General features: G+C 44.5%; 1 protein-coding gene across 5 annotated transcripts in view; it reads left to right on the forward strand.

Annotated features, from left to right (window-relative positions):
- LOC144823165 (lanosterol synthase-like) overlaps window positions 1-24,836 on the forward strand; it is a 171,868-nt gene that overhangs the window by 130,090 nt on the left and 16,942 nt on the right. For all 5 annotated transcript variants that reach the window (XM_078681444.1, XM_078681441.1, XM_078681442.1 and 2 more), the window contains exons 19-21: window positions 10,981-11,061; window positions 12,206-12,376; window positions 23,297-23,375. In XM_078681444.1, coding sequence (XP_078537570.1) covers window positions 10,981-11,061; window positions 12,206-12,376; window positions 23,297-23,375 — 331 coding nt within the window. The remainder of the gene's footprint in view (window positions 1-10,980; window positions 11,062-12,205; window positions 12,377-23,296; window positions 23,376-24,836) is intronic.

Genomic DNA, 24,836 nt, shown 5'->3' on the forward strand with positions numbered 1-24,836 from the left:
TAATGAAATCACGCAAGTCAGCACCATCAGTAAGTAAAGTTAGGTGTTGCTTAATTTCTGTCAGTGTGGAAGTTTTTAGCCATTGAAGGCAGAGTTTGCCCACACTGTAGGTGGTGATTATCCCTGGGTGTTGTCTTTGGGAATATCTAGGGTCTGGCCTGGTCAATTTGAACCCCTGTGTTTTGTTCAGGAATCTGTCTTGACTGTTATTAGTATCTGTTGGCCAGATCAACCATTGTTTCCAATCAGGATTTGTTCTGTTTTGGTTTAATACATAGTTTACGTCTATTTCTTCATCTGCAGAGTTATTGCTGTTCATTGTTGGTTTTGGAATAGACGGTTTATTTAAGTCTTTGATTTTGGCTAATCCAAGACAGGTAGTTTGTTGAATAGTTTCATTCAAGAATATAATTTGTTCTGGGATCATGCAGGCTCTAAACAATGATTCTATACCTTGTACTTGCCATTCTTTTGTACCCCAAACACTTTTTACTTCAACATTTTTGTCCCAATAATCAAAACCAAATGTATTCATTTGTTCAAAAAATGAGTCCGAATATATAAATTTTGTGTTTGTAAGCATGTTTTTTTTTCCTGTCTTATTTGACAATTTGAAATAAAATGTTTCAGCATTACTTGTGTTGAACCCTGAAAAGTATGAATATTTGTCATAAAAGGTTCTTGAGCTTCCTTTTGGAGGGGTTGCACAATGTTCCCATTGATTATAATTTAAAACATTTCTAGGTTGTACTGATTTATGTAAAAAATGGTTACCATAGTGGTTGTAGCAGTACATACTATCATAATTAGACGAACCCTGCAAATAATCATGTTTGGTAAATTTAGCAGACATCACTAGATCAGACATCATGTTATTAATACTTTCAAAGTCCCAATCATCAGCAAATGAGTTTGGTTTTACAAAGTCACTCAACGAGATCTTGATTTGGTGTGGATATTTGAGGATTTCAACCGGACCATAGATTTCATAGTCAGTATTGTCCCATGCTACCCCACCCGGTATAGGATTGGCTGTGAAATTGACTGAAGAAAGTTCTCTTTTCTTGACGTGTGAAGACGTGTTTGGCTTGGGGATCAAGTTGATTTTCTGGCTTGCTGTGTCCATTTTAGCATATTTTCCCTCAATGAAGCGTCCCAAACATAGTATCATGATGAGCCAAAGTATCAGGATAAATACACCAAATGACACCCAAACTTCAATCCACGGAGAAATCAGATAGGTTTCTTTCAGCTGTTTCAAAAGTTCCTTAGCTTTATCTTTAAAAGTTTTTGTTGATGGCTGTGTCTTTGATTCACATAGATCTTCAGAAGAATCTTCAAAGTTGATGAAGTAGCCGGATGCCGTTCTGTCTATTGTTCCAATTGCTTCAGGATTACTGTTTCTTGCAGCTTCAGCATATTCATTTGTTACTTCATTGTAGGTTGGTGTGTCTCTACTAAATGTTTTTATTTGGGTTTTCAGAGGTGTGAGTTCCATTGCATTGTTGCATAGTCCTTGTTGTTGTTCTGTAGGCGTTTCGAATGTGATCAGCCTTTTAGTTAGCACCTCTGTACTTGTAGCAAACCTTGGTGTTCTACTACTTATCGGGAGTCCACTTGGCCTACTGTTTGTTATCGGCCACATGATTGTGGTTTTACCAGGTCGATGGATACAACTCGGTTCTCCTTTTTACCAGCAAGCGGCGGTAGTACAACTGATCTTGTCCCGTTGATGGACAAGACAGGAACTGCTTTTCTGTAAGAAGGCCCAAATTCCTTCTTTACCGCGATCTTTTCTCTGACTAGATCCCCGACTTTTGGAATCCAGACAGGTCTTGCTGGGACAGGTGGTGGTTCTTCAGTGGTTGTTGGCTGCTGTTTCAACTTTATGTTGCTCAGGTCTTTTCTTGTTTCGTTTAAGTCCTGTAAAATAGCCAAACGATCTTTGATATCAAAGCTTTTTTCTTTTACCACTGAAGTCTGACTGTCAAGATCTAAGACTAGCATCCTAGTTCCAAACAGTAATTCGTACGGACTGAATCCCCTCAGAGAATTTCTTGGCAAGTTGTTTAGACTACGTTGGACACTTATTAGATGTTTGACCCACCCAGCTCCCGAACCTAATACCTTTGCTGTTATAGATTGCTTTATGTCTTGGTTTTTTCTTTACACCGTCCCGTATCCCTCAGGAAGGAAGTGAGAAGAATCCCGCTTCGCTATGCTCATTTGGCCGTGCTTTCCCACAAGCTTGAGAGCTAAAGTGAAAACATTGGTCAAACGTAGCATGCTCCTAGCGTATATGCCATTTAGACTCGCAAATCTTGTATAACAGTCCCGACGTCAGCCGAGTGCCGGGGTCTACATTTATAAGTGGAAACTAGTCTTTATTTGTTAATGGGACGCATTATTTACACTTGTTTCCCTGATTATTGTTTAGCCCTTATTGAGTGAAACGCCATGGTATTACCCCGTTCCTCTCGCCGCTGCGATCTCTGTTGCAGCCCGGGCATTTTTTTACAAAGATGTGATGATGCAGGCTCATGCCTGGCCACCAGTACACTGATTGTAGTTCTTCCAGAGAATCTTTTAGTTTGAGGTGTCTGAGACCCTCGCCCATATGTGCGTCTGCTATTAACAAAGTTCTCCTGTCCTTGTTTGGAATTACTCTATCCCCCACTCCAGGGATTCGAGCAAAAGGAACGGAGTTCGCATCGATTATGTATGTATATTTGAGTGGGTAACTGATCGGTAACGCTGAGCAGTCGCCTTTTGATGACGTTTTCACCGCCAGCATTGTTTCACCGTCAATGTATTTTACTGCACGCTTTTTTCTAGCTACGGAAGCCGATTCAGTTGCTACCGCTGTGGCTTTCTCAGCCAATGAATTCCCTGCAACGTGAACGCCATCACGCTGATGACTCAGTGAGTGTATCACGTGAGTCTTTGGTAGTTCTTTCTGTAACAGAACTATTTGTTCCCAGAGCATTTTTTGCTTTATTGTTGCACCTGTGTCATCTTTGTAACCGTTTTGAATCCATTTCTGTAAATCGCTGTTATATGATTTGACGCAGTAATATGAATCGGACACTATGAGTGTCGGGAATTCGCGATCTGCATTATCTAGCGCCATTTTCAATGCTATTATTTCAGTCTGTTGTTCTGAATTAGTTTCTACTGAGTGTGTTTTTGTTAATAGAGGTCTTAGTTTACCTCCGCGCCACACTTCTTTTGTAATCTCACATGTGGGGTTGTATGCTTGTTCTCCCCAAACGGAGGGTTGAGCATGTCCGTCTGTATAGATTACACAAGCGTACTGTCGTAAGGGCAGAATGTTGATTGGCAGAGGGAATGTTCTTTCATATTCTAGATATTTTAGTTCCTTTAGTTCCGGATCAAAGTAGTATTTTACTTTGTCCATTGTAATGGAATTCACCCATTGTATCCATTCCGGATTCAATGCTGTTGTTGGTAAATTACACGGGGTTGTTAATGCCTCAAAGGCTGATTCTGCTGTTCTGACTGTGATGTGTCTACCGTCAGCTTTATCTTTTTCTTTAGCTATTGCGGTTTGAACTGCATGAACAATGTTTTCTTTAATGCTGAATTTCTTTTCAGCTTCTGTGTACAAGTGTGATTTGAATGCAATTGGTACCTTTTCTCCCTCGTTAGAGGTCAGGTATGTGAATCCGCATCTTCCTGGGATGACTCGAATCACAAGGTTGCGTGTGTTATCACGTGTTTCTAATTTTGTTTTAACTAACATATCTGTTTGTAAGGACCTCAGAATTTCTGTGTGTTTTTGAGTCCAATTTGATTTTTTTAAATCTGGTTTTATTAGATCATAAAGGGGTTTGACCCTTTCTGCGTAATTTGCAATGTATGTTCTTCCGAAGTTTAGGAAGCCCAGAATTGACTGTAGGTTTTTTAGTGTTCTAGGTGCTTGGAGTACGGCACATTTCTCTAGGAAATTGTCAGCCAGGCTTTTGCCTTCACTTGATAATTCATATCCTAAGAACAGGACTGTTAGATGGGCAATTCTAGATTTTTTAAAGTTGAATTTGTAACCCTCTGCTGCGAACCCAAGTATTATGGTGTTCACTCTCTTCAAGTGAGTATCCAAGTCATCGTCTGTTAGGTATATGTCATCGACATAAGATAATGCTTCGTCATCATATGTTTGTAGTAACTCTGTTACCCTCGCTGAGAAAACTCCTGGGCTGTTCTTGTACCCCTGGGGTAACCGACAGAATTCTTTTTGAGCGCCATTTATTGAGAACGCTGATAAGTATCTGCTCTCTGGTGCTATGTTTTGACAAAAGAATCCATTAGAGATGTCTAATGTTGTTTTATATTTTTTGCGCGCTATGTTATTCATTAGTGCAGCACTATGCGAGTTTTGTACTGCAAAAGTTTTGCAACACGAGTTAAGGTGTCTGTAATCCAAAACTAGACGATATGAATTGTCTGGTTTGGAGACAGGAAACACAGGGTTGTTCATTTGTGAGGTGCAAGTTTCAATCACCCCCTGGTATTCTAGTTGATCTAGAATTTCTTTTACCTGTTTTTTAGCTTCTTGCTTGATTGGATACTGCCTTTGTGCAGTAGGTTGTGATTTTAACTGGATTTTGTGAGGAGGAGAGTCCTCATCCCATCCTACATGATTTTTATATAAAGCAGGAGCTTGAGCTACTGCCCACTTTCTTGCAAGTGTATATTTTTTATGAATTGGAATATGATTTGAGAAGGCAGGCATAATTATTTCTTCGCCATGTGGGCACTCCCTGACGAACTCTGGTGGCCAGTCTTTTTCAGCTAGAAGGATGTCATAGCCCTCGGAGAGATTATCCCAAAAAAGGCCCCTTATTTTTCTAGTCTTATCCCCTTCTATACGTAAAGTTATTTCATATATTTTGTGAGGTTTGCTAACTCTGGTGTCTGCAGTTTCCACCTGAATGTATTCATTCGTGTCCACTGTCTCCAGATGATTCATAAGGACTTTGCGTGCTATGCTCACTTCTGCTGCGCTGTCTAGCATTGTCTGAGCCCACTCTCCGTTTTTCAGCTGTGTCCTCAGTATTCTCGGCATTGTTGAATACTTTAATGCTGGCTACCTTCTTTTTTGGAAACTTTTTATTTGGATGAGCAGGTTCCTTGTCTTTGGACTTGACGTGCCCTTCCCTGGGTTCCGATTGTCCTCTTCTTTCCGATTTCTGCGAGGAAGTCTGAAAAGATTGAGAGGGACGTGTATCAAAATCTTGATATCTATCCGGTTTCTTTATGTTATCCCTATTTCTAAGGTTGTATTTTTTCACAGAGGGCTCCCTTTGGGGAGACTTGGGTCCTTGGTCCGGAGATCTTTCTCTCCGCCGAGGAGACCTTCCTCTGGACTGGAATCTCTTTTCTTTTGGATTGGATTGTTTGTTTCCATCCCAGTTCTTCTTTTGACTGTTTAAATTATTTTTAATAAATATTTTTTCAGGACTTTCAATTAGTTGGGGCTTCACTGGTATTCCACCCAAACTATCTCTACCTAGTTCTTCATAGGATTTTTCTATAATTCTGGCAATTTCAGCTGGTTGGTCTGCTATATCTGTCTCTTTTAACCTCTGGCGGATCGCCACATTCGCTGCTTCTCCTTTTATGTTGGCTAGTAATATTGCCGAGACCTGCTTGAAGTCTTTTAGTAATTTCATACCAAGAGTTAAAGCGGGTTCTGGACCGTATTCGTCTTGAATTTGTTTTAGCACATCTGGTATTACTGACATGGATGGAACTCCATGTGTTTTTGTGTAAATGGAAGCAAAGACTGTACCCCAAGTGTCACAGTCCTCCACGTGTGGTGCGATTCCCATTGGAAGACAGATAGTCAGAATCCTGTGTTTATCCACAGGGGTGGTGTCTGGAAACACCGCCTCTATTTGGGTGATTTTTTGTGCTAACCAGAATGGTATTTGTTCCCGTTTAGCTGGTACTTTACCTAGGCAGGACTGTATGTTCTGTGGTGTAATTTTATTTGTGTTCCCCTGATGAGGGGTCAGCTGTGGGATTTTAACTACAGGTTGGATGGTTGAAGTCCGCATTATATATTGGACTAGTTGTCTATATATTTTAATTAATTGTTTTAGTTGTACTAAAACATCTGCTGCAGACATTCTTTCGATGTCTGGATGTGGTGTGTATCCGGCTAGGACCGGCCACGTTGCTCCTGGTCTACCTAGTGGACCGAGCCTGGTGATGTGATTATTATGTTTTAGGGCGCCATTAAACAAGAGCAGATGCTCTTGGAATTTGAGTGGTACTTCCACTTCCTCGAAAGGAGTGTAGGTATCCGGTGGTTCCTCTGTTTTATAACAGTGGAACTCCTTTGTTACAGCATTTGCTGCTGGAAAGTTTATCCATGAATAGAATACCTCTGTCTGCCGATATTCGTGTGCCTCAATTACGAATATGACTGTACCACCTCTTGGTGTCAGTCCATTTTCTATAAGTTTTAACGTTATAGATCTTCTTATGTTGACCGGGATGAGTATTATATCCGGGTCTGCTTCTTTCATAGTATTATCAGCTGCTATTACTTCAGCTGCTACTCTAGCTGTCTCTCTTTCATCATCACTGTCTGGCATTTTACTGTCAGGATGGTTATTCTGTTTGTTTGCAGATCAGGTTTCTTATGGAAACAAAGATGAGATGCACAATATTTTGGAACAGTGTATCCTTCAACGTTGATTGAACCAAGAACCAATCACTAGGAGTTCCCTCCTGCGAGGTTTGGCGGATTTTACCTCTCACCCACTCCAGACGTCTTTGGAGTATTATGGGAAAAAGGGGTCTGAGTGAAAAAGCACGACTGAGTTACTCTAAAGTCTTGCGTTAGTTTTATCGCCTATCCAAACACGTTGGGCGCCATGTAGTGTAGTTCCTATTATCCCAATAGGCTCTGCGCATTGGAATAATACCTCCAATAGTATAGACCTAGACCAGACGTTAACTAGGTCTTCTACTGTCGATATTAGACTTAAAGTTTTGGGTTTGCCAGCTAGCTCAGAGTTCACTAGAAACTTTCTCGAATAGACCAGGAGGAATTGAACCTCCCTGGATAGACAAGAAGGGATTTAGTTTCTGACAACCATAGAACATGACCACTTTGCTCTCCCCTAATCAAGAGTGTATCTCTAGAGTCGTGTGAAAACAAAAGACAACTTATTTTACTCAGTCAGTACGTGCATTCTTAGTTTCACCAGATTGTAGAGAAAAGGAAGAGACGGGCGTGTTCAATAAAAGATGTTATTTATTGATCAGTCTCTTTTCTCGTACAAGAGAAATGAATCGATATTATTGCAATACTTATGGTTAAGTAAAGTGCATACAATAAAAGCAGAAGTATAAAATAATACTGTAAAAACATTTATATGGTTTCTAAGCCATATAGTGGTTTAAAATGGATAAAATAGATACATACATATAAACATTTGACTAATCGTACTCAACTGGTGCTTCTAACCACGCCTACCCCAGTGTACCTGACCTAATCCTAATACGTGGGCGGGGATAGAAAGTAGCAGTCTAAGTTAAGTTTGTTTTGCCAAGTGACTGATTCAAGAATTCTCTGCAAGGGGTTATTCAGTTCCGTACCTGAGGTCTAGGATGGTTGAGGGATAGTATCTCTCGTCTGAGGTCTCGATATTCCAAGCTGCCTGCGAGGGCTGCTCGGAAGCGCCGGAGCTGGATTTCTCGGCAGGAGAAAGCAACGTCTTGTTCTCAGCGCGTCAGGAAGGCGGGGCAGCGCCGGGGGCTTCGCTCTCTGCTGGGCTTCGGCAAGTCTCGCTGCTCCGATCTCGTCACCACCGCGTGTGTTTGCTTAAGGCAATATCGGTAATATTTATACCTGTAAGGTGCCGAGATTGACGTAAGGATGGACATAGATACGTCAATAAGGATGTCATACGAGCTAGTCGTTAGCGCATTCTTTTACTGAAGTTCTCGGTGAAATCCAAACAATGGCCGCAGGGTTTTTCCCAGGTTGTCATAGGTTTGATTTGTTTTGAGAACTCCGTATGCCTTATCAGGGGCTGGAGGAATATTGCTTGCCTAATTAGATGGCAAGCGTTATGACCTAATCAGATAACGCGCTCCTGTGCCGTGGTCTGGCGTAATCAGATAACGGTTTCTGCATCATGGGATGGCTGCTAGTTAACTCGTTAACCAGAATAGGGTCAGGAATAGGGGGATCGATACAGAACCTATAGGAATACATCACAGCTGCATAACTACAAATTGTTCGTTCTCAATGCGCTCCGGCCCCTTCAACGACTCTGGTGGGACCGAACCCACAACCTCTTGTATTTTGAACCTCACATTTGGTTAAGTAATGCGTTCCCTTGCAATGTTCTCCCCCTTGCCTGCACAAAATCACCCCTGGTTCTTTCGACAAGCGCTCGCACACCTTCGGGGTGTAGCGCTCCTTACAAAATACGATCTACATAACAATGCTACAGCTCCTGCTTCCAATTAGGTGAAGCTGTGCACCAGCTGTGCACCTTCCCCACACGTGAGTGCATGAAAGAGGCATGAGCGGCGCCTCCTCCTCCTCCTCCCCCCCGCCCCGCCACACGAGCCAGCACCAGCAGCGCCTCGCCCCTCCCCACCAGGCGAGGCAACCCCAGTACAAAAGGCGCAACCCCCCTCCCCGCAACACGAGGCAAAGGCTCCCTGGCCCACCCCGCCCCGGCCCCTAGCCCCGCAACCTGCCCCTGCACCTCCTCAGGCAGCACACATCAAGCGAGGACCAGGACAGGGAGAGGGGAGCGAAGGAGACCGGGCCACTCACCTCAACTCGGCAGTAGGCTCTCATGGCAAGGGGAGAGCGATATATGAAAGGACGAAACGCGCAACAACAGTACGCCCAAGTGCACAGATGACCACATTTTGGACACCCTTCACTCCCTGCCCTGCTTCCCGGAGCGATGGGAGGTGGCTGTATAATGGCTTTCGAATAAATAATGCCCCGGACTTTCAATTTCCCTTTCATTATTTTATTCCCAACATGCACGTGAGTTTGGTAGTGCACTGTGTGCCTTCAACACAAGTACAGCAATAGCAGCGCCAGCAGCGCCCGCAATAGCAGCACCCGCAACAGCAGCGCTTCCCCGCAATAACCCGTAAAGGCTCCCTGGCCCGGCCCCTAGCCCCGCGGCCCACCCCCGCACCTCTTTCAGGCAGCACACAGCAAGCAAGGACCAGGACAGGAAGAGGGGAGCGGAGGAGACCGGGCCACTCACCTCAACTCGAAAACAGCATCGGGCAGCACCGCTCGTCGGGGTCCAGGGGGGGAGGATCCTTTCACGAGTGGTGCAGCAAAGTAGGTGAAACTAACGAAGGACTAAAATGGCAGGACCAATGGGAGAAAGGAAGCCAACAACTATTTGATGCGTCGGGGAAGGTCGGATTGTTCTCAATTTGCAAGATACTTGTGGCACCAAAACACCACCATCTTCCTCCGAGGCAAAGCAGAAATGCCTCGGAGGAAGGCAGCGTCATTTTGGGATTGAAGGGCGTGTTTTTCGTTCTCTCCTCTTCCCATTGGCTGGAAGGTAAAATTCCAGCCAATGGGAAGAGGATAGAAAGTAAACAGAAAGAAACGAAAAAACACACCCCTCAATCCCAAAAAGACGGGGCTTGAACGGAGTGACGCCCTTCTCCTCCAATGGCTGGCCTCCATTTAGGAAGCCAACCAATGGAGAATAGGGGCGGGTTCAAGCCCCCATACTGCAAAACATAAAATCTCGGCTGCGCGAACACTGCTGCGCAGTGTAACGCTAGGCCGAGACCTAAAAAGCCATCCAACCGCCCACTCTAATTGCGCGGACGTTTGGATGGCTTACTTTGACAGCCCATACTCTACTGGGCCATTGGAGGGGTAACGGATCCGGAGAAGGCTTGTTTGTCGACATACTGTCGGTCTGCCCCGCCCTAAATTGGGAGGGGGCAGAACAAGAGTTTGGCGGACAGAGTATCCGGGTATTCTGTTGTCACTGCGACTAATTACTCTCTCCCCCAAACTCTAAATTGGGCCCTAATTACCTTGGTGCTTGGGAACTCTGGCATTCAGCAGCGCTGGCAGGGGAATCCATAAGAAAGACTTGGGGTCCTGGTCCTGCACTTCGTTTATTTTGTTTAAAAAAATATATATATATTATGCACTGGTTAAAATACCCTGTAATTTACGCACCTAGATACAATTCAGTTTGCGGTCTGCAATATTTAAATACCAAGTTTTATTGGTTATTATAATACTTGACTAATTACTGAAGGGGTGGATTTAAATTTTAAATCTAGCTAGGTTTAGAATATGAACAAGTTTATATTTTGCATTTGAATGGGAATGCATTTTTCAAGTGGCTATTTTGTTTTGTAAGCAAATGTGCCATGCATGTGTGTTTATGCAATGTAATCATACATGTCTATCATGTAGATAGAAACATATTTTGTGAACAAGTGTCTATCTTCTGTATTTCTATATCAGATTACCGTTTTTGTGGGCCTTTGTGTGTTGGCAAATAATTGATGTGTTATATTGTCATGTATGTAAACTGTGAGTGGGTGCGTATTTAGTAAGTCAGCGGATTCATGTGCTTTCTATAAAAGGTGCTTTTCTAGTTTGTATGTATGAGACTCTATTGTATTGATTTGTAATGTGTGGGTGCTTTTTATGTTCAATGGTCATGTATTGTGCTTAGCTGGGTGTTTCATGGAGGGGTTTATTTTTTATAAATGCCAGCATAGTTTGCATGCAGGTTATTCCTGTTTCTTCATTCGTGTTGTGTGTGGTGGGTGTTTCCTGGGTGAGTGCCTATCTTGCAGCGTTATTTTTGTTTACGAGTACAAACTTGTGTGTTGCTGTATGCCATTAGTCAGTGATATTTGTCGAAATTCTCTCAAATTGTTCCTGTGCTGATCCATCTTTCTTCTTGGCCTCTGCAGGAGCTGGGGTGTTTGCTTCACCTACGGGACCTGGTTCGGGTTAGAGGCATTTGCTTGCATGGGATACACCTACCATGATGGGTATTTTTGACATTTGTTTTTACCCCCATAGCACGTTTCTCAAATATAATCATCTCTAGGCGCATGCTCTTGGAGGCTGTCTGCTCTATTGAGTTCAGTGCAGTGTTTTAAGTAGTGAGTTGTGTCTGGTGAATGTGGGCCCCAGGGCAAGTTATTCCATTTGGTTGGAATAATTTTTTTTTAAAGTTTATCGAAAAGGGCATTAGGAGGGGACTAGCTTTGATCTTGACAAGGAGTTATGTTTTGGGTGGTTGCCAGGGAAACATTTGGTCTCCTCTCCTCATATACTGGGTTTTGAGCATAATGAGAAATGTGTAGATCGTAGAGCAGAGTGACCTGTTCTGTCTGTGTAGAATATATGGAAGATAAACGTACTGTTCAGTTCCACGAAAAATGGAAGTTCACTTCATCTAAAGTAATTCTTTCTTTCAAGGACCATGTCTTCCTTTGAGTTCCTCAGAGGCAACTTTGTCAGCTTCAACCTTACTAATAGTTGTGTTTGCACTGTGCCTTTTTCTAGGATTCATGGGAGCTAAACCTTATAGTCTTAGTTAATTTTTACAGTGTATTACCAGGCCTACACTAGCCCACAGCTGAGGCTTTAACCTCATTAAGGGAGAATGTGGTTCCTTGGCTCTAGATTTGACTTCTCATCAGTTCTGAGAGTCTCGGACCAAGTTCTCACTTGGAGTACACAGCGTGTATATTTCAGTCATTAAGAAGACAAAAACATTATGGTCTGTCAGCCGCCTCTGCGGCTGGTGTGCTGAGGAACAAAGGATTGCTGCTGTGGGCCAGATTGACTTACATCTGCTCTATAAATACAATAGACCGGTGTTTTGTAAACTCCAACACACCGCTAAATCCATAGCCAGCTCAATGTATTTTGTTTTGGAAGCAAGTGGGGGAGGGGGATGTCTGTGTGCAGAGGCAGCCGTTGTCCTCTGACCTGCCTCTTAGGTGTGTGTGCAAGGGGAAGAGGTGTGTAATTATGCCTACATGTACCTACTTTTGTAACTCATTCTACATCTTTGCCCCTGTGAATGTACTCCTCTGATGTCAGCTTCAGTAGGGGATGGTAATGACACCACAAATTGGCTTTGCTTACATTTACAAACTGTTTGCCTGTGTAACTGTTTCTCAGGTCTGCATGCAGTGAGGTGGTCTCGGCCTGCCAGTTTTTGCTTTCCCACCAAATGGCAGATGGCGGGTGGGGAGAGGACTTCGAATCGTGTGAACAGCGGAAATATGTGCAAAGCAGGAATTCTCAGATCCACAACACATGCTGGGCCCTACTAGGACTGATGGCTGTCAGGTAATGTCTCCCCACCCACACCACCTGCCATGACTGAGAGCTGTCGTGTACTTAGTTGCTCTACGTCTGCGCACTTCATTCCTGCTGAAACCCATCGGGATTGCTGGCCAAGTTTTACTGACTCCCCTGTATTGTTGCTGCCTTCCACATTAGAAGCCTCTCCAACATTTGTATCTTTAACTCAAAGAAAATGTTAAAACAAGCCAATAATTCTATTCTGAAGATAAAGTCTGTAAATGTTAGAGAGCAGCAAAACACACAAGATGATGGACGGAATGTTGCACATTGGCAAAACATTCACCCCTAGTCACAGATCTGGGTTTTATCCATCGTTTTTTTGCTCACCAAGCCACCCCAGTTCAGACATGGCCATATGCAAATCAGTCTTGAATCTGTGCATCATGGGAACAGTCCAACCCGAACTGCCACGCCATGTCTTCCCTGGACCGGAATCAAGCATCCTAGGACCGGTTTCTGGCTATCGGCCGTCATCAGCCAGGATAGCTTGACTCCAGTGGCGTAGTGAGCAAGGGACCCACGTCTGGGCATACCCTTCCCACATAGGGCGAACAGCAAAACATACAATATGATGGACGGAATGTTGCACATTGGCAAAACATTCACCCCCAGTCACAGAGCTGGGTTTAATCCATCTTTATTTTGCTCACTACGCCACCCCAGTTCAGACCTGGCCATATGCAAATCAGCCTTGACCCTGTGCCTCATGGGAACAGTCCAGCCCGAACTGCCAAGCCAGGTCTTCCCTGGTCCGGAATCAAGCATCCTAGGACTGGTTTCTGGCTATCAGCCGGATAGGGAGCACGTCCATCATCCCCTTTGGTATCGCTTTGTTCGCCCTAAGTTGGCAGGGTATGCCCAGACATGGGCCCCTTGCTCACTTTGCCACTGGATTCAAGATAGCCTGGCTGATAAGGGTTATGAACCCGAAACCGGTCTCAGGATGCTTGTTTCCGGTCCAGGGAAGACATGACTTGGCAGTTCGAGCTGGACTGTTCCCATGAGGCACAGGGTCAGACTGATTTGCATATGGCCATGTCAGAACTACTGGGTTGGTGGAGTGAGCTAAAGAATGATGATGGATTAAACCCTGATCAGTTGACTGGGGGTGGGTGTTTGATTTGCTCAAACACTCCGTCCATCATCCTCTTTGGTATCGCAATGTTAGAGAGCAAGCAGGCTTTAATGGAAAACCAATGTAGTGATATAAGGTATGGGATGATCGGATTACCTCATTGAGTGATTTCAGAGGCTTGTGTTTCCCCTTTCAAAGAAGCAGGTTTGAATTTGGAAGCCAAGCCTAGCTTGGACATAACTGCCTTGCAGGTCTTCCCAGTTGTATAGTTTATGCATATTCTCTCCTTCCTCATCTCATGGCTCTTCAAGTGAAAAGCAACACATGGGACTCAGGGTCACCTTTGAGGTACTTCTTGAATGCTCTCTAATTTAGGAATGAAACACTGAGAGTAAGGCCAGTTAACAGCCCGCCCAGGCATTTTATAATTCCAATGGTGTATTTTACATTAGGTTTCAACTATTCACCCTAACAACAAGGAAGGTCTGATTCTCTAAATTTGTTACAAAATTGTTTTATGACATTTTACAAGACAGTCCAGAAGACCAGAACCTGGACTACGCATAACCTTTGAGAGAATCAGGCATGCTCTTTGTCAGCCACATAGTGGATGGGGTTGAGAGGATTCTCCTGAAGCAGCTAGTGTGCCCACAAAAAAATTACATATCCTTTGGTGCCCATCCCTGGCGTTCCACATGCATGAGATTGTGCCTCGAACTCGAAGTTCCCCATGGCTGCCATTCTCGTTGGACTTTATGCTTGTTTACATTATGACTGAATGAATGAATGATTGAATGAAATACATTTTTACAGTGAAAAACAGCTGCTCCAAAAAGGAACGTCCTGGCATCAGGTGATAGTAAGACGCAGTTAGAAAGAGAAGAGTGACCAGCCAACATTAGCCCCCTCTGAAAAAGTGAGCCTTCAGAAGGCTGTTAAAATAATTCTCTGATTTGGCACATCTAATATGATCCAGTAAAAGATTCCAGAGCTTTGGGCCAAAAAAAGAGAAGGACTTACCACCTGCTCTGGGCTTTTTAGTCTTTGGAATGCAAAGCAGGTTATGGTTGGCTAAGCGAAAAGCTCTGAAACGCAGGTATCTTTTCATGTTGTCACAGATATACATTGGTTATTTCAGTTAAGTGGCTCGAAACTTAATTGTCATGGCTTTGAACTTTGTTTGCTTGATGGGAAGCCAGACGGGACTTCTTAAGCCATTCCGAATCAATTGTCTTTTAGGAATATTCATCACCAGTCTGGCTGCAGCATTCTGAACTTGTGGCAATCTGTTTAACATTGCATGGGGAAATCCTAGGAGCAACATGTTGGCGTAATCAAGTCTAGATGTGATTAATGCATGAACAATGATTTTTCTGGTGTGTTCTGGCAACATTTGAGAGTTTTCTCAAGAGTTTTCTGTACAGAAAAACAGACTCTGGTGGTAGCAGTAACAAAAGGCTTAAAATGGAGGGCATTGTCTAGCCTGACCCCACGTTTTTCACTGAGGTATAGTATACCATGGGAGTCACATTTCAGAAGGCCACAAAATCTGGTATAAATGAAGAACCAAACATCAGGATTTTTAAATGTGTCAAAGTTTAAGCAAAAACAGGTCCCAACAGGTATTATTTGAAAGATTGTTTCAATAGGAGTATGCCACAGGCATTACTGAGAACAGAACACAAGGAGTCAGAGGTTTGAAAAAAGGGTGGTATTATTCACCAAGGGTAAGGGGTAATGCATTTACAGTTAAGACAGCACTGTAAAGATTAGATCTTGTGACAACCCAGTGGCACTTGGTGCAAGGTGCTATATACAGTTTTAAGTGAAGTGAGAAGTGCAAGTGCTTTTAAAAACAGCATAAGTGGCGCATACATGAAAATATGTACATCATTTTAAAGCTTCAATTACAGAACAAGTTACAATCACTTGGAAAATAGTTATTTTCTGGTAAGAGCTTTAAATGCGATATGCGTCATATGATTCAGGCTGTGTGGTCGACGGCGTTTCGATCCCCGTGAGTTGGGATCGTCATCAGGACGGGGTTGTCGATGGGTACAGTGCTGTGGACAAAGGAGGGGAGTCATGAGCAGGGGCAAAAAGGCGGGCAGGGAGGGGTAGGTGAGGGGTGGGGGAATTGGTATTCGGACTGAATCGTATTTAGGTCTATCGTGAGAAAAGGGAACGTGGCTGTTGTGGTGGCCAGAAAGGGAAGGAGAGTGCTACTTGGGGGTGACTAGTGTGGAATGGTTGGCCCGGCGAGGAGGAGACCTTTCAGTGGAATGGTGATCCACATATAAGGAAATACACTTACAAGGAGCCAGATGGTATGGCGAGGCTGGCGGCACTCGGCTGTTAATAGCGTCAATTGCTGGTGGGAAAATACCAACGTTAGTATTGAACCGCAGGGGTATAACAGGATAGAAAGGGAAGGTCTGACGGTGCGATTACCTGGTCGCGGTGCGTCCTAGGACTGCTCACAAAGTTGGGCAGCGTCTGGAAAAGGAGAGAGAGCGCGCATGCGGTCAGTTAGGTTGTAGCTCCGTGATCGAGCAGGCGCTGACTACTGCGTGCGATCTGGGTGTGCAGTCTCTAGGAGAGGCTCTTACCTGAAGACATGAATAGCACAGATGGCAAAGCTCATCTGGCGTGGCTGGTCGGCAATGAATGCGGGAGCAGACCGCGCATTCCCCGTGTCCTGGATTATGTCCATCCCGCAGCGCGAGGGGGGCGGGGTGCGGGCGCAGGCCAGGGGCGGGGTTTTGGAAGGTGGGGGATGTGTCGCGAGGCCATTGGTGTGAATGCGAGAAGGGGGCGGGAATGGGAAGGGCCGGGGAGGAGAGGTAGGGCGTGGGTTTTGGTTCCTATGGAAACCCAATTAAACAGGAAGGAAAAAACAATATCAGAAAGCCGTAAGGGCGGGCGGTCGCGCTAGGGGAGGTGTCAGCAGAGTTGTGCGACCAATAGGAGGCATGTGTAATAGTTACACACCTCTGATGACGCTAAGGACATCGAAGGCCAAAACGTCAATGTCACAATACAGTAAACATGAATCATTACAATAATTATCGCGTTGCAGTAAAGTTGAGCATGTTTTTAACAGGAAAACGGGGGGTTTTTTGGTGTAAAACCGGGCGGTTAATTTACAGAAATGTATTAAGGCTTGGGAAGTAATTAGAGCCAGTTTAGGGTCCTGGTCTGGACGAAAGATCATAATCCAATTGTGCTTTGGGTGAAAAGGAAGTCATTACATTAAATACCGCAATGCGATAGGATGAGAGCGGATAACCATTAAGCATATTTTAAGCATATTTTAACATGAAAAAGGGATTTTGGTGTGAAACCGGGTGGTTACTTTACAGAATGTATTAAAGGCTTTGGAGGTACATTGAGCCAGTTAGGGTCCTGGTCTGGACAAAGGATCATTTAAAAATATATAGTAGTACAGTAGTAATACGTGAATCGCAATGCACGGGAGGTCAGAGGGAATTAGGTGGTGATGGTACTAGTCCATTCATCAAGAGTGTTAAGCCCGTGGTTTACTGAGTCAACTCTGGCGATCCATTTACACTCAGCTCTGTTGAGCAGGGCAGTCATGTTGCCACCTCTGAGGGGTAGGGTAAGTTTCTCAATGACCTGCCATCTTAGGTCCGTGTCCGTATGAGAGTGCTCAATGAAGTGTGAGACCAGGGGTGCTGTGAGTACCTTGCAATTGATTCTGCTTTTATGTTGTATGATCCGCTGTTTCACCATTTGCGTTGTCTGACCAATGTAGATCAAATCACACGGGCATCGGATAGCATAGATCACGTTTTGAGTTTTGCAATTGGTTTGATGAGTAAGCTGGTGTGTTTGTCCCATGAATTTGAATTCTTTAGTGTTTATTGTCAATTCGCATACACTACAGGACTGGCATTTGAAATGTCCAATGACAGGGGGCATGCCCCACGCTGCTGTGATGGTGTTTCTCTCAGTACTGGTGGTCGGCCAGGTGATGGCACGAACGAGGTGGTTAGCGATGTTACTTCCTCTCTGATAAGAGAACAAGGGAGGTGCGTTGAATTGTTCTTCCGATCGTAGCACAGTCCAGTTCTTTTTAATAATTTTGGCAACTCTGTTGCTATCCGGACTGAAGACTGAGACAAAGGGGATCCTTTTCAAAGTTTGTTTGTTTTGGTTCGGCATTAGTAAGTCCTCCCGGTGGTTATACCATGCCCGTTTTTTGGCTTGTTTCACCAGACGTCGTGGGTAGCCTCTGTTGATCAGTTTGGAGACTAGGATATCCGCCTCCCTGAAGTAGTCCTTCCGCCACTTGCAATTCCTCCGGATGCGGAGGAATTGGCCAAAAGGGAGGCCATCGCGGAGGCCTCTGGGGTGGTTGCTCGAGTAGTGCAGCAACGTGTTCCGTTCAGTTGGCTTGCGATAGAGTACAGTTCCAATTTTGCCTTCCTCCGCATGTATCGTGACATCCAGGAAGTGTAGGTCATTAGGTTTTGTTTCATATGTGAATTTGAGGTGTTCCTGGGACGAGTTTAACCAATCAACGCACGGCTGTAGGGAGTTGGCTGTGCCATTCCAGATTAAGAGAATGTCATCGATGTACCGACGCCACAGATGGATTTGGGGTCGGTACGGGTTGATTTGGTTAAGGAACAATGACTTTTCAAGGGCATGTACATATAGAATGGCAAAATTCGGAGCAAAGCAAGCCCCCATTGCTACTCCCTTGATTTGCAGGTAGAACGTGTTCTTGTACAAGAAATAATTGTTTTGTAGGGCCTTATCAGAGAGGAAGTAACATCGCTAACCACCTCGTTCGTGCCATCACCTGGCCGACCACCAGTACTGAGAGAAACACCATCACAGCAGCGTGGGGCATGCCCCCTGTCATTGGACATTTCAAATGCCAGTCCTGTAGTGTATGCGAATTGACAATAAACACTAAAGAATTCAAATTCATGGGACAAACACACCAGCTTACTCATCAAACCAATTGCAAAACTCAAAACGTGATCTATGCTATCCGATGCCCGTGTGATTTGATCTACATTGGTCAGACAACGCAAATGGTGAAACAGCGGATCATACAACATAAAAGCAGAATCAATTGCAAGGTACTCACAGCACCCCTGGTCTCACACTTCATTGAGCACTCTCATACGGACACGGACCTAAGATGGCAGGTCATTGAGAAACTTACCCTACCCCTCAGAGGTGGCAACATGACTGCCCTGCTCAACAGAGCTGAGTGTAAATGGATCGCCAGAGTTGACTCAGTAAACCACGGGCTTAACACTCTTGATGAATGGACTAGTACCATCACCACCTAATTCCCTCTGACCTCCCGTGCATTGCGATTCACGTATTACTACTGTACTACTATATATTTTTTAATGATCCTTTGTCCAGACCAGGACCCTAACTGGCTCAATGTACCTCCAAAGCCTTTAATACATTCTGTAAAGTAACCACCCGGTTTCACACCAAAATCCCTTTTTCATGTTAAAATATGCTTAAAATATGCTTAATGGTTATCCGCTCTCATCCTATCGCATTGCGGTATTTAATGTAATGACTTCCTTTTCACCCAAAGCACAATTGGATTATGATCTTTCGTCCAGACCAGGACCCTAAACTGGCTCTAATTACTTCCCAAGCCTTAATACATTTCTGTAAATTAACCGCCCGGTTTTACACCAAAAAACCCCCCGTTTTCCTGTTAAAAACATGCTCAACTTTACTGCAACGCGATAATTATTGTAATGATTCATGTTTACTGTATTGTGACATTGACGTTTTGGCCTTCGATGTCCTTAGCGTCATCAGAGGTGTGTAACTATTACACATGCCTCCTATTGGTCGCACAACTCTGCTGACACCTCCCCTAGCGCGACCGCCCGCCCTTACGGCTTTCTGATATTGTTTTTTCCTTCCTGTTTAATTGGGTTTCCATAGGAACCAAAACCCACGCCCTACCTCTCCTCCCCGGCCCTTCCCATTCCCGCCCCCTTCTCGCATTCACACCAATGGCCTCGCGACACATCCCCCACCTTCCAAAACCCCGGCCCTGGCCTGCGCCCGCACCCCGCCCCCCTCGCGCTGCGGGATGGACATAATCCAGGACACGGGGAATGCGCGGTCTGCTCCCGCATTCATTGCCGACCAGCCACGCCAGATGAGCTTTGCCATCTGTGCTATTCATGTCTTCAGGTAAGAGCCTCTCCTAGAGACTGCACACCCAGATCGCACGCAGTAGTCAGCGCCTGCTCGATCACGGAGCTACAACCTAACTGACCGCATGCGCGCTCTCTCTCCTTTTCCAGACGCTGCCCAACTTTGTGAGCAGTCCTAGGACGCACCGCGACCAGGTAATCGCACCGTCAGACCTTCCCTTTCTATCCTGTTATACCCCTGCGGTTCAATACTAACGTTGGTATTTTCCCACCAGCAATTGACGCTATTAACAGCCGAGTGCCGCCAGCCTCGCCATACCATCTGGCTCCTTGTAAGTGTATTTCCTTATATGTGGATCACCATTCCACTGAAAGGTCTCCTCCTCGCCGGGCCAACCATTCCACACTAGTCACCCCCAAGTAGCACTCTCCTTCCCTTTCTGGCCACCACAACAGCCACGTTCCCTTTTCTCACGATAGACCTAAATACGATTCAGTCCGAATACCAATTCCCCCACCCCTCACCTACCCCTCCCTGCCCGCCTTTTTGCCCCTGCTCATGACTCCCCTCCTTTGTCCACAGCACTGTACCCATCGACAACCCCGTCCTGATGACGATCCCAACTCACGGGGATCGAAACGCCGTCGACCACACAGCCTGAATCATATGACGCATATCGCATTTAAAGCTCTTACCAGAAAATAACTATTTTCCAAGTGATTGTAACTTGTTCTGTAATTGAAGCTTTAAAATGATGTACATATTTTCATGTATGCGCCACTTATGCTGTTTTTAAAAGCACTTGCACTTCTCACTTCACTTAAAACTGTATATAGCACCTTGCACCAAGTGCCACTGGGTTGTCACAAGATCTAATCTTTACAGTGCTGTCTTAACTGTAAATGCATTACCCCTTACCCTTGGTGAATAATACCACCCTTTTTTCAAACCTCTGACTCCTTGTGTTCTGTTCTCAGTAATGCCTGTGGCATACTCCTATTGAAACAATCTTTCAAATAATACCTGTTGGGACCTGTTTTTGTTTACATAATACACCCATCCCAACGTGGTTTATGGGTTACCTCCTGTGCTTCCTACAACTAAAAAGTTTAAGCAAAGACAGCTTTTTTGCATCCAACCTGCGACTGCAGATAGGCAAGCCTGAAAGTTGGCTGAGACTGAGGCGTCAAGGCGTTTATAGGCAGACATCAACTAGGTATCATCGGCGTAGAACACCACATTGAAACCCCACTCTTGAACAATAGCTGCAAGTGGAGCCAGATAGATATTAAATAGACTCGGGCTTAAGGCTGATTCTTGTGAAACACGGTAGATGCCCTCTTGAAAACCATATGTAAATGGAGGGAGATAGACTGCTTGCTTGCGGTTGGAGAGAAAGGATTTAATCAATTTCCACATGGTTTCGCTGATTCCTGTTTTTTCCAGTTTTGCAGGAGAATGTCATGTGACACAGTGTCGAAAGCCACCTATAAGTCTAACGGAATTACAATGGTATTTGTGCCCAAGCCAAGGCAGGTTTTGGTAAACCGAGTCACTTCTAGGAATGCCATCTGTGTGCTAAATTTGGATCTAATCCCAGATTGCGAGGGATGTAGCACATTGTTCAACTCAATAAAATTCATAATCTGGTAATTAACGGCAGATTCCAGCATCTTCCCACAAGTGGGAAGAAGTGAGATTGGTCTGTGTCTGGCATCGCATGAGGGATCCAGGTCAGTTTTTTCTTTAAAAGTGAAAGGATGAGCACCTCCTTCCAACATGTGGGCACTGAACCTGATTCAAGGAGAGGTTAAAAAGAGCACTAATCTGTGGATTCAACGAATGAGAAGACCTTTTGAGAATGTGAGGCGGGCACAGGTCCAGCAACCAGCCAGAATGAGCTTTTAGGATCAGGGTCTCTGAGTCCCCTAATCTTTTCAAAAGAGAACATTGGACAGTTTGATGTGTAGGAGGTAGGCAGAGGTGTGACCAGCCTTGTGTCTTTGGTGTAAATATTAACCAACTTGCTGTAAAAAAACTTGTAAATCATCTACAAATTCCTTTGAAGCAGGTGCAGATTGAATTTGTACTAAAGGTTTTCTCAAGGAATTAACCATTTTCAATATTTTGCAAGGTACTTTCTCTGCCTCGTTGATTTGTTTGGTGAATAGAGAAGCTTTAGCTTTTTTTAATATATATTTTCTGAACTGCTTGAGAGCGCTTTTATACCTGAGTTTATCTTCCTCCAAGAAGTTGTTTGCCATTTCCTCTCTAGGGGTTTGCACTTTTGTTTCTCAGCATGAAGTGAAGCAGAGAGCCAGAGTGTAGAGGTAGAAGTCCTTCTGTTTTTGCTCACCTTCCTAGGTAGTACATCGTCAAGAGTAGCCATAAGATTCTAATGAAATGAAGATACATAAATAAATTGTCATTTTGTGTCTGAAATTGAGATGATTTTAGTTGTATTTTTTATTTGTTACATTTGTTTTTGTAGACTGTGCTTTCTCTGGTATATTTGACCCTATAAATATTGACATGCACTTTTAGGAATATTGATCGAAAATTCCTAGTTGTCCTTCATTTCCCTCTACTAATAAACCACCTTTCATACACGCAATGAGATTTAGAGGGTGAATATAAACGCACATTAAACCAACTAGAGCCACCACTTCAGACGTAACTATTCCATTGAGCTCCCAGTTATTGTAAGTATTTTTAATAAGAATTGCTGTTGCTCACATGAAGGAAACTAGTAAAATAACATCAACAGACTTTCTTGTGGAAATGTATATGGCCTCTGTATCTCCTTAAATGTGAAAGTGGATGAATTTTATGGCACAGAGCACATTAAGAATAAGGATATTTACGCTTGTTAGTAAAATTAGGGGATGGGTTTGGTACTTGCGAACGTGAGTGATTGCTTACTATAACAGCCCGTTATTTATTGGCTTGGCAATAGAGCTGATCTCTGTATTGTTCAGAATTTGCGTTCAGAGTAAAAGCACAGGTCTGCTGGCTCACTCTCTGTAGAAGCTCCTTACATGCCTTGATCGCCAAACAATTGATTTCAGTGCGCAGATACATCAGTGGCACTGCGCAGGGTTACCACTCCTCACAATGAGCGCTGTTCTTTCTCTCCCTCTGAGAGATGGCTACAATAAGCCATCATCTCACTGGCAGATTCAGGAAAAGGGGTGGAACCTCCTGGCTAAAATGTGGAACGCTGAACTTGTTCTTTTAGGATAGCTGAAACGTTCCTCTGCCTTCTTCCTGTCCTCGGCAGCTAGCAATTAGAGAAAGTACCTATAAGACATGGGCTTTGTAGTGCTGTATGAAACGGTTTACTGTGACATACTTGTGTCTGTGTTATATATATATATATATATATATATATATATATATATATATATATATATATATATATATATATATATATATATATATATATATATATATATATATATACTCTTTGTCCTTGAGTGTGTCTGTGTATCTCTCTGTTTTGTTGTTTATGTTGCTCTCTGTAGCATTTACCTTCCTGTTTGTACCTATGATGGTCTGCGTTCTGTCGTTTTGCATGTCTTCCTTGCTTGTTTCTTTGGGTGTCTTTCAGTGTCCCTGCTTATCTCTAAATCTTGCCACATGTTCCTGGACAGGTTTCCAGATGTTGCAGTTCTTGAAAAAGGCATCCGAGTTTTGATTGACAGACAGCAAAGCAATGGAGACTGGCCGCAGGTAAGACAAAGTGACACTCGAGATACCTTGTTGGGCCATCTTGCTGTGCATAATCATTTGGAAGGCTCGTTCATTGTTACAGCTTGTAGGTGAGGCAGAAGGTCTTGCCAATTTAGAAAATTGGTTAGTTATAGACTGGAACTTGAAACGTGTTGTCATCCTCATGAATTCCCTTCAGTAGGGGTCCCTCCAGTGCAGAGAAGAAATAGTGTGTTCGAGGCATATGGGTTGCAGGCCAAACAATAGTGCATAGATCGCCATCTGGTGGTGGGACCGGTTGATTACACTTTGTTGTTGTCTTGGAAGAGTCTTTGTTTGGTAGATGACTCCTCCTGTAGTGCGCATGGGCATTGACTCCATCTTCAGATTGGTTTTTTCCGCCATCAGGCTCGGATGTGTTTATCGTTCGGTCCCGTTACCGATCTCCTTTCGACTTCCAGTCCTACATCATACCATCGGTATCGTCTTTGATCGTGATTCCAGTTACCCGCATCGAAGAACGGCTTATGCTTCTCGATTCCAGCGTTCGTCGGGGCCTTCGTGCCCAACTGCGCCATTGGCCCTTTGGCTCATGGAAAGAACACCCTTCAAGAAGTGCCCTCAGTGTGGACACAAATTCCCCCACACTGACTTACATGAGGTTTGCAATCTGTGCATGTCCCCAGATCACGAGAGTCGAGATTGCGAGGCCTGCGCTTCGTTCCGGTCGAAGAAAACCATCACAGACCATCGAGCTCGAAGAGTCATGGCGCAGTCCTCTTCATCGACACCAGCCCTCATCATAGATGAGGCTCCAATCGATCTAGAGTCCGAAGAACAACAGCAGGACGACATCATTTCTGAAGCAGATGATTCAACTTCTGGAGCCGAAGGACAATCAGAAGACGGCGATCTTCTTCCAGCTGGTCAACAGGTCGTGAGTACAAGCGTCGACCCTGTTCACACCCCCATACCGGGACAGGCTTCGGTTCCACCTCAGGGTCCAGGTGCACACCGACCAAAACCTTCAGATGCCCCGCTTTCTGGCTCGGCAGCGAAGAACCCAAAAAAGCCTCCAGTCGACTCGGGCACGAGTCAGTCTGTCGATTCCGACAAGCAATATGTCCTAAAACCAAAATTACCTTCGCCACCGAAGCAGCCCTCAGTACCGAAACCGGTCGAGCCGAAAACAAGCTCAGCACCGAAGGCAGTTCCCAAGCCTATCGAACCGAAGACAACTCCTGTTCCGAAAAAAGTCGTTCCGAAGCCCATCTTGGCACCGAAACGCACTACGGCCCCAAAGGTCGACGATCCCAAACGGGTTTCAGGACCAATAATTCCGGATCCGAAAAGCTCCGATCCGAAAATGAAACCCGACACCAAGTCTTCGGATCTGAAACCAAGATCTGCTCCAAAGACTGCAATAGACACTGTAAGACCTTCCAAACAATTCGGTCCCAAGCAAGACAAGTCGGCGCCGAA

The sequence above is a fragment of the Lissotriton helveticus genome, chromosome 3_1, assembly GCF_964261635.1.
Source record: "Lissotriton helveticus chromosome 3_1, aLisHel1.1, whole genome shotgun sequence".
In the NCBI taxonomy this organism is placed as follows: Eukaryota; Metazoa; Chordata; class Amphibia; order Caudata; family Salamandridae; genus Lissotriton; species Lissotriton helveticus.